Source organism: Armigeres subalbatus, chromosome 2 (assembly GCF_024139115.2).
Source record: "Armigeres subalbatus isolate Guangzhou_Male chromosome 2, GZ_Asu_2, whole genome shotgun sequence".
NCBI classification, from domain to species: Eukaryota; Metazoa; Arthropoda; class Insecta; order Diptera; family Culicidae; genus Armigeres; species Armigeres subalbatus.
Genome location: NC_085140.1, coordinates 198,677,260 through 198,691,987, shown reverse-complemented (window position 1 = coordinate 198,691,987; position 14,728 = coordinate 198,677,260). Strand labels below are relative to the sequence as shown.

The window sequence follows — 14,728 nt, the reverse complement described above, 5'->3', positions numbered from 1 at the left end:
ATAAGACAAAATATTGTGGAATGATAAAATCGAAAATCCATCAGTTTTCTGAATTATGATTATGATTTTATTTTGACCACACAAACTCGAGTACACCCCCCCCCCCCCTCGGAAATGATATAAAATGCTCCGAAGAGAAGGAAGTGTTCTAGCCTTATGCAATTGGAAGATATAATCCTCATATTTAGAAGATTTGCCAGAGAGGTCACCCTGATTGCTTCACATGTCATTAGGGACTTTTATTTTTTTTAGAATTTTTACTTGAAATTATTTAGAATTTCCAAATACTTGGAAACTTTTTGAAATTTTTAAAATGATTTCTTAGAAATTTTTACGAGAAACCCTCCAGAACTTCCGCTGGACATTTTCCGGAAAGTCCCTGAGGAATTCTTCCAAATTTCCACTTCTTTTAAATTTTCCGAGTTTCCATAAAAATCCTCGCAATTTCCGCAATGTTTTATATTATAATAGTTCTTAATAATGGAATTACTTAACACGTGATTGACCTTCGCATTATTTCAAAATGCATAAACATACATATATGATATTTTGTAAAATATGAAAAAGTCTACGTAGATTTCAAGGGGAAGGTGGTTCGGAAAACTCTACGGAAGTCTACTAGGAATAGAACGATTTGAAAATATGAACGATTTGTCTACGTGATTTGTGGATAGCGCCTCAAAGATATGTACGAGTACATCGGGAAAAAATTATGCGATGCGGAATGCACGATACCATTTGATGTAGGTTACTTTATGTTCAAAATATTGCATTTTTTTCTTATAAATTTAAAACCCCCCCTCAGGCAATTAAATTAATCCACGACATTTTGAAGATACTAAATTTTGTCCGGGCCACAATATACGAGTTTAAAACAGATTAAAAAAAAACATATGACTTCACCTTTAGTTCAAATCCGTTTTCAAGCATGTCGTTGGGCTATGATGGATATCAGACATTACACTCAGAATATTTTAGATGAAAATGATCGAAAAAAAATGTTAACTGGAATGCTGAGTAATTATCCCAAAGCATCATTTTCTTTGGATAAGACACACTTTTTATTTGTAAATAAATTAGTAAAAATTAACGGTAGTCGGTAAGTTTGTTAGCTAGCAGCATATTTTAGGGTTAGTAATTCACGTAAATCGCATATAAATCCCCGAATTAGGCGCACGCATTTCTAATGTTGTTAGAGTAAAACTTGATAAAACCACGTTACAGATATGCTCTTGTCAAAGACACCAAGCAAAAGCACACTAATCTCAACTTCCAAAAATAGAAGTACCTCGAAACAGCTTATCGATAAGAAAACTACTGCAAGAAGACGATTTTGTGATTGGTATTATACCGTTTGTGCTCTGATCGCCTTCGCCAGTCTTGCCACTGTCCTCGTCCCGGTATGTTGAATCACGACTAGAAGAGAGTAAGCTATTTGGTAGAAAATATCGAACGAAAAGGGAAACAAACATATTTGCGCGTGAATATTGACAGAAAGGTAATGTTATTTGATTAGGGATCGCTGATACTAACCTTGTTCGCTTTGGTGGCGCCGGTGCCGTCTTGCCACGCTTGTTTGTGGTACGTCGCATTTGAACCCCCGTTGTGGCTGGTTTGTTCGGGAACGTACTGAGCTTTGAGTTAGACCCTGTGTCTGAATTTAAGAATAGATTATTAAAATACTTGTGTTAAAAACATACAAAAAATAAAACGAATTACCAGAGATGGGGGTGATGACCGGTTCGAGCTGTGGTGCCTGTTGCGTACCCATCTGTGGCTTCTTGGCCATCTGCGGCGTAAGCTGTACGGATTGCGTAACACCTTGGAGCTGTTTCTCTACCGCTTCAGTGATAGATGATTCCTGTCAACAAAAAATCTATACGGATAAGACAAATTAGCGCTTGGAGACACCCTTTTTGCAATTACCTGAAACATGTGCTCTAGGTCGTGATGAATGCTTTTGAAGGTTGGTCGATCCTGAGCGTTCCATTGCCAGCATTTCCTCATCAGTTCGTATACCTCCGGGGGACAACCAGGCGGCCTCTCCATTCGATAACCAGACTCCAGTCGATGGAACACTTCCGTCAGATCTATCCCTGGATATGGGGACATGCCATACGTAGCAATTTCCCACAGCAGAACACCGAATGCCCAAACGTCCGACTTGGTGCTAAATTTGTTATACGCTAATCCTTCGGGAGCAGTCCACTTGATAGGAAATTTGGCACCTGCGTGGGCCGTATAGGTGTCATCTCGCATCAATCGGGCCAGCCCGAAATCAGCCACCTTCACGAGGTTGTTGTCACCCACAAGACAGTTTCTTGCAGCCAGATCCCGATGAATGAAGTTACGGCTCTCCAGATAGCTCATACCGGATGCTATCTGGGTGGCCATGTAGAGTAGCGCCACGGCATCCAGCGTTTCTCGGCCAGCCGAGCGGAGGAAGTCCAACAGATTGCCATGACTCATAAATTCGGTGATGATGTAGAATGGGGGCTCTCGTGTACATACACCTGTGATAAAACAAAAAGAATCATCATGAACAGAAATAAAAATTGTACTTAGGTAATAGATAATAGATGGAAAATAATCTCGCAAGATTATTTATATGCTCAGGTTGAGCAAGAGGGAGATTTTAAACCGACTATTAGAATGTTCAAGGCACACCGACTGACGAACTACAGCACCCTGTAACTGATTGATTCTACGATAAAAGGCACGCGAAAAACCGGATATAACGGGCAGACGATTTTCAACAAATCCAGCCAATTTGTTTGCTTCGCGGATGATATATACTTCGTCAGTTGAACATTTGAAAAGGTGGAAGGAACATTCGTCTGAGACGTGAGGTAACAAAACTTTATTTTTTAGCCCTCCGCTGACCCCCACACCAGAGAGCTCTAGTAGTGGACACTTACTACAAAAAAAATTAAATTAATAACAAAACGCGGATAACTAATATACAAAAACATAATTATTAGGACGACTAACGCTGCTACCGCCATGAAGCCCAGCTAAGAAAGACGTAGCTAAATGAAATGGACACCCAACGATAAGATAGCGGTACTGTGGCAGGAAGAACCCGATATGAAGAGCAGCACTATGGACGTACCCCTCAAAGGTATACAGAGGACATAAGTGCAGAAGACTTAATTTATTTATTTATTTTTATTTAATTCATTTAAACAGTAACATAAGACCACAGTCTTTTTAAATTGTTACATAAGCTTTCCTAGTAGAATGAGTGTTTAATTACAATCAATATTGATTCATTTCAGTCCAATAAAAGGAATTGCTATTAATTATTAAAGTATTCAATACATTTCCTCCTAAATGTTACATAAGATCTTTCTAGAGTTAAATCATTGGAGTCTTCAAATATGTCAGCCCGGCTATTCAGGGGGTTAAGCCAGTTACCATGTGGTTTGGGGGAGTTAGAGATATTGTTCATCAAGTAGTGCAGTTGGCAGTGTTGGTTAAATCACACTCAAGTGTCTACTAGTTGCAAGGGGATATAGATACCTAAACGTAGTTTAGTAACGGAGTATATCTCAGGCTCAGTGGCTATGAAGCTGGTTATATGATGTCCGCTAACCCCCCATTTCAATGTGTCAAACGACTCGTGAAGGGGGCGCAAGGTCTGAGGAGTAAAATAAATGGCAGGGCACTAACGAAGCTTGTTGGGCGCCTGGGAATCCCCCACAGTAAGCTGTTCCCAACTAACAATTTTGGTGCTAAAAGCTTCAACTTCTAGCCTTTGGCTGTATACTATTTGAATAAAAGCAGCCAATGCTGAATAAAAGAAAACCCTCCGCAAATAATCCCTTGAACTTCAACTCGACTATTACCCAAATATCTATCAGCTAGTCAGTTTGTGCCGGATATAATTCATCTTTTATCGTTTATGCAGCTTTCATATAGTCATAAAACAACTCTGTCTGAATTAGCAACAAAGCTTATCGGTTAAGAGCTTATGTATGTAACTGAGTTGCTTGTTAGCAACTTCCCATATTACGGTGAGTAGCATTCACAATGAAAACGTTTTCGCTGTTGTTACAGCACTGACAATATAGCGTAATGGCGCTATAAATGAACTAACGAAGCTTTTAGGCAACTTCTGTATCTTTGAAGATTACACAACGTTTAAGTAAACCTTATACTGCTTCTTTTACTAGCTTATCAGTATGGGACGTCAAAACCGCATTGTTTACATTTGATTTTTGTTGCCGGAGCTGTGTATGAGCTATTGATTTCTGTAATGCAGCTACAAAGGTTTTCACCTGCTCTTATAGCAACTGACAAAGCGCTGTCATTAATGCTAGCAGATAGTGTAAGAAAACAAGCCATTTAGAAGCGATATTTCTGTTGACGGCTACTGTTACACGATTAGCAGCAGAGTAGCATCTATACAGATCGAGAAAATGTTGCCTAAAAACAATTTCAGCGATTTATGATGCATAAAAGTTAGCCAACAGAACATGCTGATAGATGTTTGAATAATGGTTGAAATAATGCTGAAAGCATAATTTTTTAAGCTTATGTGCTGAAAGCAGCATGTAGGTCTCTTTCTAACGTTTATACAGCATGAATCTGAAAATAGCGTTAGTAAAACAACCTATAGGGTATGCGAAGAAGCACATCCATAATTTTCTTTGTTATTTACATATGTCAAAGTGATGGTGATGACAGAGCAGCGGCCATTGAATCAGGAGATCAGGAGTTCGAATCTAGGTAGCAACAAAATTGATATTTGAGTTTTCTAAAAAAAAACAGTAAATAAACTCCGAAATTTACTCTCCTCTCAAATAATATTTAATCAAATTGAATTCAGTGGCTGTATAAAACTTATTTAACAGATTCAAAAAATCTGAATAAGCGCCATTGAAGCTAATTATATTACTAAATGATTTAGTAAAGATTGAGAAAAAATTGTGTAACATGTTGTAAAGTAGTTGTGCAGGCACGTCAAAAACAGCTGAATAGATTCGCCAGATTTGCTGGTAAAAGCATTGAATAGAAGTTCTTGATCATATGTATAGCACACATATTCAGCTTGAAGCCGTATAGACGAGTTGAAATAACATTTACATTGACATTAAATGTTAGTTGGGTTCTTACCGCGGTATTGACCACGAAAGATTTGTTTGTGTTATTGAATGATTTGTTTTACGTTTAAATTTAATGTCATTGGGAACTGCCTGTTGTCTGTTAACGTATACTATAAAAAAAATAAAATAAATAAAGACGCAGAGCTCTGGCTTGGTCAACCTTTTTTCTCGTGCGACTCGTGGAAATCAAAACAATGGTGAGTCTAGCGATAAGCTGGATCCTTTCGCTATGAGTAAAGGCCTTAACAGGTCACTCAAGCGATTGCCGGCCGTATGCAATAAAGAGGACCATGGTAGGTCGGAGGTAGTGCCCATCGACATGAGGATAGACGGCGTCACTCCAACCAAGGTATTCAAGTAAGTGATAACCAAAATGTTCACAGACATTATTGATGTGATCGTGTCTTTTTCGGACACCCGAGTCATTACAGTAAAAACTTGAAACAGGCCATGCTGACCCTCTATGGCCTAATCGTGGTGGTGAAGCAGAAGTTTAAGTCCCTGCTGGAGTCCAATAAAGAAGCGGAGAAAAATCCGTCTCCATACTGACGAAAGGGAATTGGCAGTGCCCCAGGCTGAGCAGGTTGCTAGTTAGACGGAACGGAAAGAAAAACAACTGACGGAAAGTCGCTTTAAGAAGTTGCGTCGACGAATCAACGTAAAAGTTGCAACCCCAAAATTGAGTAATATCAGGCAGATTGCCGACCACAGAAAAAAAATGAGTATGCCAGCACCTCCGAAACGGAAAGTGGCCGTAAACGCAGAGAGAAGGCCATGCAGGTTGTCGACCCTAAAGAAAAGCGTGAAACAACAACTCCGAAGAGAAGCGTAGCTGGAGTACGCCGGAAAGAAGACCTACCCTGGGTGGAGGTCGTGAATTCAAAGAAGGTGAAAGTAGAAGCGAGGAAAGTCGCAAGGAGTGCGTCAGGGGAATCGAAGATGAGGCGATTATCGTTTATACTGACGGTAAAAGCAGACATTGATTCGATAACATTAACCAGTAACCATTTCCCAGAAAACCGTTCCCCAGAAAACCACTCCTCAGAATTGACCGTTGCCCAGAAAACCAATTCCCAGAATGAACCATTCCCCAGAATGCACCATATCCTAGAACTTTTTTTCATATCTTTATAAAGATTCCTGCCATGAGGAAAAAAGATTTCCTTTCTATTAGGCTAGATGTACCAGTTGTGGCAATAGCACCAGTTGTCGCACTTGTGCTTTATATGCCAATCAAATCACCACAAACCAAGTTCATATCGATAAAGCATATTCATATGATACGATAACACCTTTGATTTCCTCCAAAACAAGCAAAGCATAATTGAAAAAATTTATTTTGCTTAATTTTTGACGTCCCTTGCACCAGTTGTTGCACTAGTGGTCCCTATTTGGCCAGTCCCATAAGAAAACAATGGGATTTGCCAAATAAGGAACCAAAATAAAGAATAGTGCCACAACTGGTGCATGCGTTCCTATTATGGATTAATCAATTTTGAGGATAATAACAAATTTTGTTGTGGTTTTCACAGCTGTTCTAAGGAGCAGGAAGTGAAACCTTTCGCTTGATATATAAAGTCCGCCTACATGCCTATTACTTATTTTTTAAAAAATAGTTGTTCTTATGTATGGCGACAATTGGTACATCCACCCTATTCTAAATTCTTCTTCTTCATTGGCATTATATCTTCCACTGGGTCATTGCCGCCTCGCAGCTTAGTGTTCATTAAGCACTTCCACAGTTATTAACCAAGTTACCATTTCTGCATTCGTATATAATGAGGCTAACACGATGATACTTTTATGCCCAGGAAAGTCGAAACCGAAAATTGCCTAGACCGGCACCGGGAATCGCACCCAGCCACCCTTAGCATGGTGGTCTTGCTTCGTAGCCGCGCATCTTACCGTACGGCTAAGAAGGGTCCCAAATTCTAAATTAATCATTGAAAAAATGGAATTTATTATATTCACACCGTTGTCCGCAAGACATGAATGATCGCTTTAATTGGTATAAGCAAGAAAGCACTTCCCAGAAACAAACGTAGAATCTGCAATGAAATACTAAATGCATGCTTCAAAAAGTAAGTTTGAGCAAATGTGTGCTTATTATTTGACAGGGCTGGTAGCGACCGAAGCCACTCAAAATAGTGACTTTCAGTTGCAGAAAAAGTGACCAAATATTGACTTCCAATTTCAATTGCAAGTTCGATGAAACGAAATCAAGCGTTTTTGGGTCGAATGAGAATATTTTTTTCGTAATTTGTGGCGGAAAATACCTTTCACTCGCCACTCTTTTCTCTTAGAACAAACTCAGAAGATAAAAGAAAATCGTACTTGCTAACCTGTATCTACTTAGAGACTAAGTAAAATTATTGCCCTCTCTTTTAACCCCACGGAAAATTTAACCAAAATCAGTAAGAAGCAAGACAACTCAAAACTATGAGTAGTCTTCAAGCAAACCAAATTTTTACGCCAGTGGAAGTGAGCGAAATATGGTTATCACTCTTAAGGACACTCCTCACGGAATCAAAATTTGAAAGTACTCGCGGTTTCAAAGGCACACCACTCGATACGGAAGCAACGCACAACTGTCATTTTTATAATTTCAGATTGGCTCCATCGCAGCATGCGTAAAATTATAAGAATGACAGTACTTCGAAATTTGGATTCCGTGATAAGGACACACCTGTTTTTTTTTCCTGATAATTATTTCTCGGCGAAAATCTGCGTGAATGAGCATTCTCTTCTCGTGAGAATGAGTGAAAATTATGATCATTGGATTAGCTGAATACCTACTTAAGAAAGATGCAGAGAACTCTACGATTTATCACGGATGTTTTTGGAATTTTTAGTGAGAGCTTGAGCTTGATTGACTGCTCGTAGTTGCTACTCCATTATGACCAGATCAGCTGTTCTTGCACAGGGAACCAACAGATGTTTGCTTGGGACTAGCACACATCTTCAATGTACAAGTACTGGTGATCTCATTTGTTAGGTCATAGTGGCGCCTGCAACGACCAACAAGGGAATTTGCTGACAGATAAAACTGAAGTGGCTGCCAGGTGGAAGCAACACTTCGAGACTTTGTTGAATGGAGGAAGTGACGGTGCCTCGGTGAACAGAATAAATATTAGCGACGATGGACAAGCTGTGGAGTCACCTACACTAGATGAGGTTAAAAAAGCTGTCAAAGAGCTGAAAAACAATAAGGCTGCGGGGAAGGATCAGCTCCCGGCTGAACTTCTCAAACATGGCAGTGAGCAGCTTTATGAAGTTCTGCACCATATTATGTCGAAAATATGGGAAGACGAGGAAATGCCTGCTAGCTGGTTGGACGGCCTCATTTGCCCTCTCTTTAAGAAAGGGCACAGACTGGAGTGCGCCAATTACCGAGGAATAACCCTCCTTAATGCGGCGTACAAAATTATGTCCCGTATTCTGTTCAACAGATTGAGACCGCTTGAAGAGTCCTTCGTCGGCGAATACCAAGCAGGTTTTCGTGAGGGCCGATCAACGACGGATCAAATGTTTACCCTGAGACAAATCCTTGATAAATTCCGGGAGTACAACTTGCAGACACATCATCTGTTTATTGATTTCAAGGCGGCGTACGATTCAGTGAAACGGAATGAATTATGGCAAATTATGCTTGAACATGGTTTTCCGGCGAAACTGATACGGCTGATTCGTATAACGTTGGACGGATCGAAATCAAGTGTAAGGGTTGCGGATGAAATATCGACGTCATTTGTTACCTTAGATGGATTAAAGCAGGGTGATGCACTTTCGAACCTACTGTTCAATATAGCGCTCGAGGGAGCGATTAGGAGAGCTGGTGTGCAAAGAAGCGGTGCCATTATCACAAAATCGCATATGCTCCTGGGATTTGCGGACGATATCGATATTATCGGAATTGATCGCCGCGCCGTGGAAGAGGCTTTTGCGCCTTCTAAGAGGGAGACAGCGAGGATTGGACTCACGATCAATACCAGCAAAACGAAGTACATGGTCGCTGGCAATCAACGTGGGTTCATTAGTGGTGGTGGTAGCGAAATAGTGCTGGATGGTGAAAAATTTGAAGTGGTAGAAGAATTTGTGTATCTTTGAACATTAGTGACGTGCGATAATGATGTTACCCGCGAGGTGAAAAGGCGTATTGCAGCTGCAAATGGGGCTTATTACGGACTTCGTAACCAGCTTAAGTCCCGTAGTCTGCAAACGAAAACAAAACTCGCGCTGTATACTACTCTGATTCTTCCGGTGGCTTTATACGGCCATGAGATATGGACATTAAAGGAGGCTGATCGGAGAGCTCTCGGAGTGTTTGAGCGTAAGGTGCTGCGGACAATACTCGGCGGTAAACAGGAGAACGGTATCTGGCGGCGTCGCATGAATCACGAATTGTACCAGGTGTATAAAGGGCTGGATATTATTAAGCTTATACAACACGGCAGACTACGGTGGGCTGGTCACGTTGTTCGTATGCCGGAAGAACGACAAGCGAAGATAATATTTAGTAGAGAACCCGGAAGAGGCCGCAGGCTTCGTGGAAGGCCGCGTACACGATGGCTTTTTGCAGTTGAAGAGGACCTGAGGGCGCTCAATGTTCAGGGCGACTGGAAGCGATTGGCCCAGGATCGAGTCCAGTGGAGAAGGATACTCCATTCGGCGTAGGTTCATCGAAGAGCTGTAGCCCATCAAGTATCAAGTATCAAGTAAGTGGCGCCTGCCACGTCAGAATGCAAGTCAATATAGGGAAGGGGGAGGAAATGATGATGCAATCACTCGCCCACTGCAAGCCGAATATACCTCTGCACTTGCCACGAGTTCATGCGGAATTTGTTGGAATTTCTGGGATAGGTTGGAGGGGCAGAGGTCCATCTTGGTTAACGAGCTGCCAATGTGATAGATAGGAGAAGGTAACTGATGGAATTTCTAATTGGATGTAGGAAACGAGCTCTATAGTTCATTTCCAATTCTAGCAGATTACTGATAGAATACTCAAGTTGAAGGTATAGGAATAGTAATGGAAACGGTATGGAAGTCCATTTCCAGTTCTAGCGATTGCTAGAACATGAGAAATAAAGAGAAAGATACAAAGTAGGAGAATGGAACGGACCTGGGATTGAACCCACGACCTCCTGCGTATGAGGCAGAAGCAGTAGCCATATGACTACCAAGCCCGCTTCATGGTTTTGGAATTTTTAGTGAGACAGGAAAAACAGTAGGATCGTTTTGGTAGAAAACGATACAAAAATTATGAAGATTCATGTACAACGAGCCTGGGATTGAACGCTCGACCTCTTGCTTGTAATGAGGACCATGCTCTCTGAACTTTTAAATATTTGTACTCCAAAATATGCAGATTTTCCGACTTGCTGTGCGTATTCATGAACGATTTTTGCTATGGAATTCGACAGCGCATGCAATCTTCAAGATTGGGGAGACTTGATCGCCTTTCTATGATATCTACTCAATAAATATATATTTTCTTGAATTTTTTAGACAAATTTTAATATGGATGTCTAATAAGGGATAATTTATTATTATTTATTCAGACTAAGGCCGAAGTGGCCTGTGCGGTATATAAGAGTCTTCTCCATTCGGCTCTTCCACCTGATTGATCCACCTTGCCCACTGCGCACCTCGCCTTCTTGTGCCCGTCGGATCGTTGTCGAGAGCCATTTTCACCGGGTTACTGTCCGACATTCTGGCTACGTGCCCGGCCCATCGCAGTCGTCCGATTTTCGCGGTGTGAACGATGGATGGTTCTCCCAACAGCTGATGCAATTCGTGGTTCATTCGCCTCCTCCACGTACCGTCCGCCATCTGCACCCCACCATAGATGGTACGCAGCACTTTCCTTTCGAAAACTCCAAGTGCGCGTTGGTCCTCCACGAGCATCGTCCAGGTCTCGTGTCCGTAGAGGACTACCGGTCTAATTAGCGTTTTGTAGATTGTCAGTTTGGTACGGCGGCGAACTCTATTCGATCGGAGCGTCTTGCGGAGTCCAAAGTACGTACGATTTCCAGCCACTATGCGTCTCCGAATTTCTCTGCTGGTGTCATTTTCGGCAGTCACCAGTGAGCCCAAGTACACAAATTCTTCTACCACCTCGATATCGTCACCACCGATGCAAACTCGCGGTGGGTGGCTCACATTGTCTTCTCTTAAACCTCTTCCTATCATGTACTTCGTCTTCGACGTGTTGATGACTACTCCGATCCGCTTAGCTTCCCTCTTCAGTCTGATGTAGGCTTCCTCCATCTTCTCAAAGTTACGTGCCATAATATCTATGTCGTCGGCGAAACCAAATAGCTGGACGGACTTATTGAAAATTGTACCACTCGTGTTAATCCCTGCTCTTCGTATTACCCCTTCTAAAGCGATGTTGAATAGCAGACACGAAAGACCATCACCTTGCCGTAACCCTCTGCGGCTTTCAAAGGGACTCGAGAATGCCCCTGAAACTCGAACTACGCACATCACCCGATCCATCGTCGCTTTGATCAACCGTGTCAGTTTATCCGGAAAACCGTGTTCGTGCATTAGCTGCCATAGCTGGTCCCGATCGATTGTATCATATGCGGGTTTGAAGTCGATGAATAGATGATGTGTGGGCACGTTGTATTCGCGGCATTTCTGCAGTACTTGGCGAATGGCGAACACCTGGTCCGTGGTGGAGCGTTCGCCCATAAAACCCGCCTGGTACTGCCCCACGAACTCCCTTGCAGTTGGTGCTAGTCGACGGCATAAAATTTGGGAGAGTACCTTGTAGGCGGCGTTCAGCAATGTGATTGCGCGGTAGTTGCTACAATCCAGCTTATCGCCCTTTTGTAGATGGGACACACGACACCTTCCATCCACTCCTGCGGCAAAACTTCCTCCTCCCAAATCTTGGTAATGACCCAGTGCAGCGCTCTAGCCAGTGCCTCACTACCGTGTTTAAATAGCTCTCCTGGTAGTTGGTCAACCCCAGGGGCTTTGTTGTTCTTCAGCCGGCCAATCTCCTCCTGGATTTCCTGGAGATCCGGAGCCGGTAGAATTATGTCCTGCGCGCGTTCTCCCAGGTCCATCACCATACCGCCATCTTCGTCTGCCACATCGCCATTCAGGTGTTCTTCGTAGTGCTGCCGCCACCTTTGGATCACCTCACGCTCGTTCGCAAGAAGGTTCCCGTTTATGTCGTTACACATATCAGGCTGTGGCACGTGGCCCTTATGTGAACGGTTTAACTTCTCATAGAACTTTCGTGTGTTATTAGCGCGGTACAGTTGATCCGTTTCTTTACGGTCTCGATCTTCCTGCTGGCGCTTTTTCATCGAGTTTTGTCTGTTCCGCGCCTGTTTATATCGTGCCTCGTTTGCCCTCGTGCGGTGTTGCAGCAATCTCGCCCATGCTGCATTCTTCTCTTCCACCAACTGCTCACATTCGCCGTCATACCAGTCGTTTCTCTGATCCGGGGGCACCGTGCCAAGTGCAGCGGTGCATCGAATATCTCTCCAGCCATCTTCAAGAGACGCTGCGCCTAGCTGCTCTTCCGTTGGAAGTGCCACTTCCAGCTGCTGCGCGTATTCTTGGGCTAGTCTACCGTCTTGTAGCCGCCCAATGTTAAGCCGCGGCGTCCGACTTCGACGCGTGTTGTACACCGTCGAGAGTTTTGAGCGCAGGCATACTGCAACGAGGTAATGGTCGGATTCAATATTCGCACTGCGGTAAGTGCGGACGTTCGTGATGTCGGAGAAGAATTTACCGTCGATTAGAACGTGGTCGATTTGGTTTTTCGTTTCTTGGTTAGGCGATCTCCATGTGGCCTTGTGGATATTTTTGCGGGGAAAGAAGGTGCTTCGGACTACCATTCCGCGGGAGGCTGCGAAGTTTATGCATCATTGGCCGTTGTCATTCGATACGGTGTGCAGACTATCCGGTCCGATGACCGGTCTATACATTTCCTCCCTTCCTACTTGTGCGTTCATGTCACCGATGACGATTTTTACGTCCCGCAGTGGGCATCCATCGTATGTCTGCTCCAGCTGTGCGTAGAACGCTTCTTTCTCGTCGTCGGCACTCCCTTCGTGTGGGCAGTGCACGTTGATGATGCTACAGTTGAAGAAACGGCCTTTAATCCTCAGCTTGCACATCCTTGCGTTGATTGGCTGCCACCCAATCACGCGTTGGCGCATCTAACCCATCACTATGAAGCCGGTTCCCAGCTCGTTGGTGGTGCCACAGCTTTTGTTGAAGGTAGCCTCTTGATGCCCGCTTTTCCACACTTTCTGTCCTGTCCAGCAAATCTCCTGCAGCGCCACAACGTTGAAGTTGCGGGAATGTAATTCATCGTAGATCATCCTGTCGCAACCTGCGAAACCTAGCGACTTGCAATTCCATGTTCCAAGCTTCCAATCGTGATCCTGTATTCGTCGCCTAGGTCTTTACCGATTATATCGAGTCGCATTATCTCTTATATTGTTCGTAATGATTGGTTTTCTAGGCGGCTTATTGGGCCTGCGCAAACCTCCTGTCTCGTCGGAGGGCCGTCGTGTCAGGGCTGTTTAGCGTCCCACCTAACACCAGGACTTGGGCTTGTGCGCTTTGAGCGGCACACGGTCGCTTTGGTGGGGCCTACTTGCGGATACATGCAGCTTTTTATAGAGACTTAACAGGGCCTACTGTCAAACCCCACCACATCCTAGGCAAGCCCCACAACTCGCAGATGGCCTGGGGAGGGATCGTCAAGCCCTTGGACATAGTCCCTGCTGCCCGCAATGAGGGATAAAGTCTCCTCAAATTGAGGCAACAACTCAAAATCCAAATATCTTAAAAAAGTGGTGGAATGATGGCATTTTTTTCAGTAAAGATCATTTAGCATATTTATGGATTTGTGCTGTGAAAAATTGAGAGCATTTCGTCATTATTGGGAGAAGTTGTTCTAATTTTGCGTGGCCACTAAAAAATATCTTCAGGAGGAACAAAGCACAGTCAATAATAGAGTAAATAAGGTTGTCAATTAAAAAATAACTTGCCACATAACGATCATTTATTTACAGGATCTATTATAAAAATACGCTATAACAATACTACTTTACTGCCCATGATCGCATATTTGTGACATATGTATTTTGGTTGATTTTGTAAATCGTTTGTCAATCCTCCCCACAAACTCAATCATTTCCAGCATACCACAGATAAGCAAGATAGTAAAGCCTATTTTACTGTTATGGGATTAGATCCATTAAATTAAGCTTTGTGAACGATTCACAGGCTTTTTACAAAATGAACAAAAATGCGAGTGGGGAGAATCAAGTCTCCCCACCTACCCCTACTGCATAAAGTTTGAGTTAAAAAAAACCGACAGATCTCTTGCTTGCATAACTGTATACCAATTTATAAATTGTGACGTAAAACACCTTCAATTGGCTACTGGTGAAATGCCAATAAGAGCAGCGAGTTAAATGGCTGGCGATTTTTCAGAGTGATCATTTTTCCAAGATCCGTAATTTCATTTCCACCATGAACTAAGCATCTTCCGATGGATACATAAAGCTTTATAAAAAAATCTTAGTCAATAGTTTCAAAATAGTTGAAAATAGTAACTTTTTGCGAGAATAAGTGAGTTTAGT

The 14,728-nt window shown here is 42.8% G+C and overlaps 1 protein-coding gene across 4 annotated transcripts in view; it reads right to left on the bottom strand.

Annotated features, from left to right (window-relative positions):
• LOC134211481 (tyrosine-protein kinase Abl) overlaps positions 1-14,728 on the bottom strand; it is a 132,454-nt gene that overhangs the window by 20,354 nt on the left and 97,372 nt on the right. The window contains exons 3-6 of one of the 4 annotated variants that reach the window (XM_062688370.1): positions 1,927-2,513; positions 1,720-1,861; positions 1,534-1,654; positions 1,289-1,431 (exon numbers count right to left, since the gene is read on the bottom strand). In XM_062688370.1, coding sequence (XP_062544354.1) covers positions 1,289-1,431; positions 1,534-1,654; positions 1,720-1,861; positions 1,927-2,513 — 993 coding nt within the window. The remainder of the gene's footprint in view (positions 1-1,288; positions 1,432-1,533; positions 1,655-1,719; positions 1,862-1,926; positions 2,514-14,728) is intronic. The other 3 variants (XM_062688372.1, XM_062688371.1, XM_062688373.1) reach the window with 3 other exon arrangements.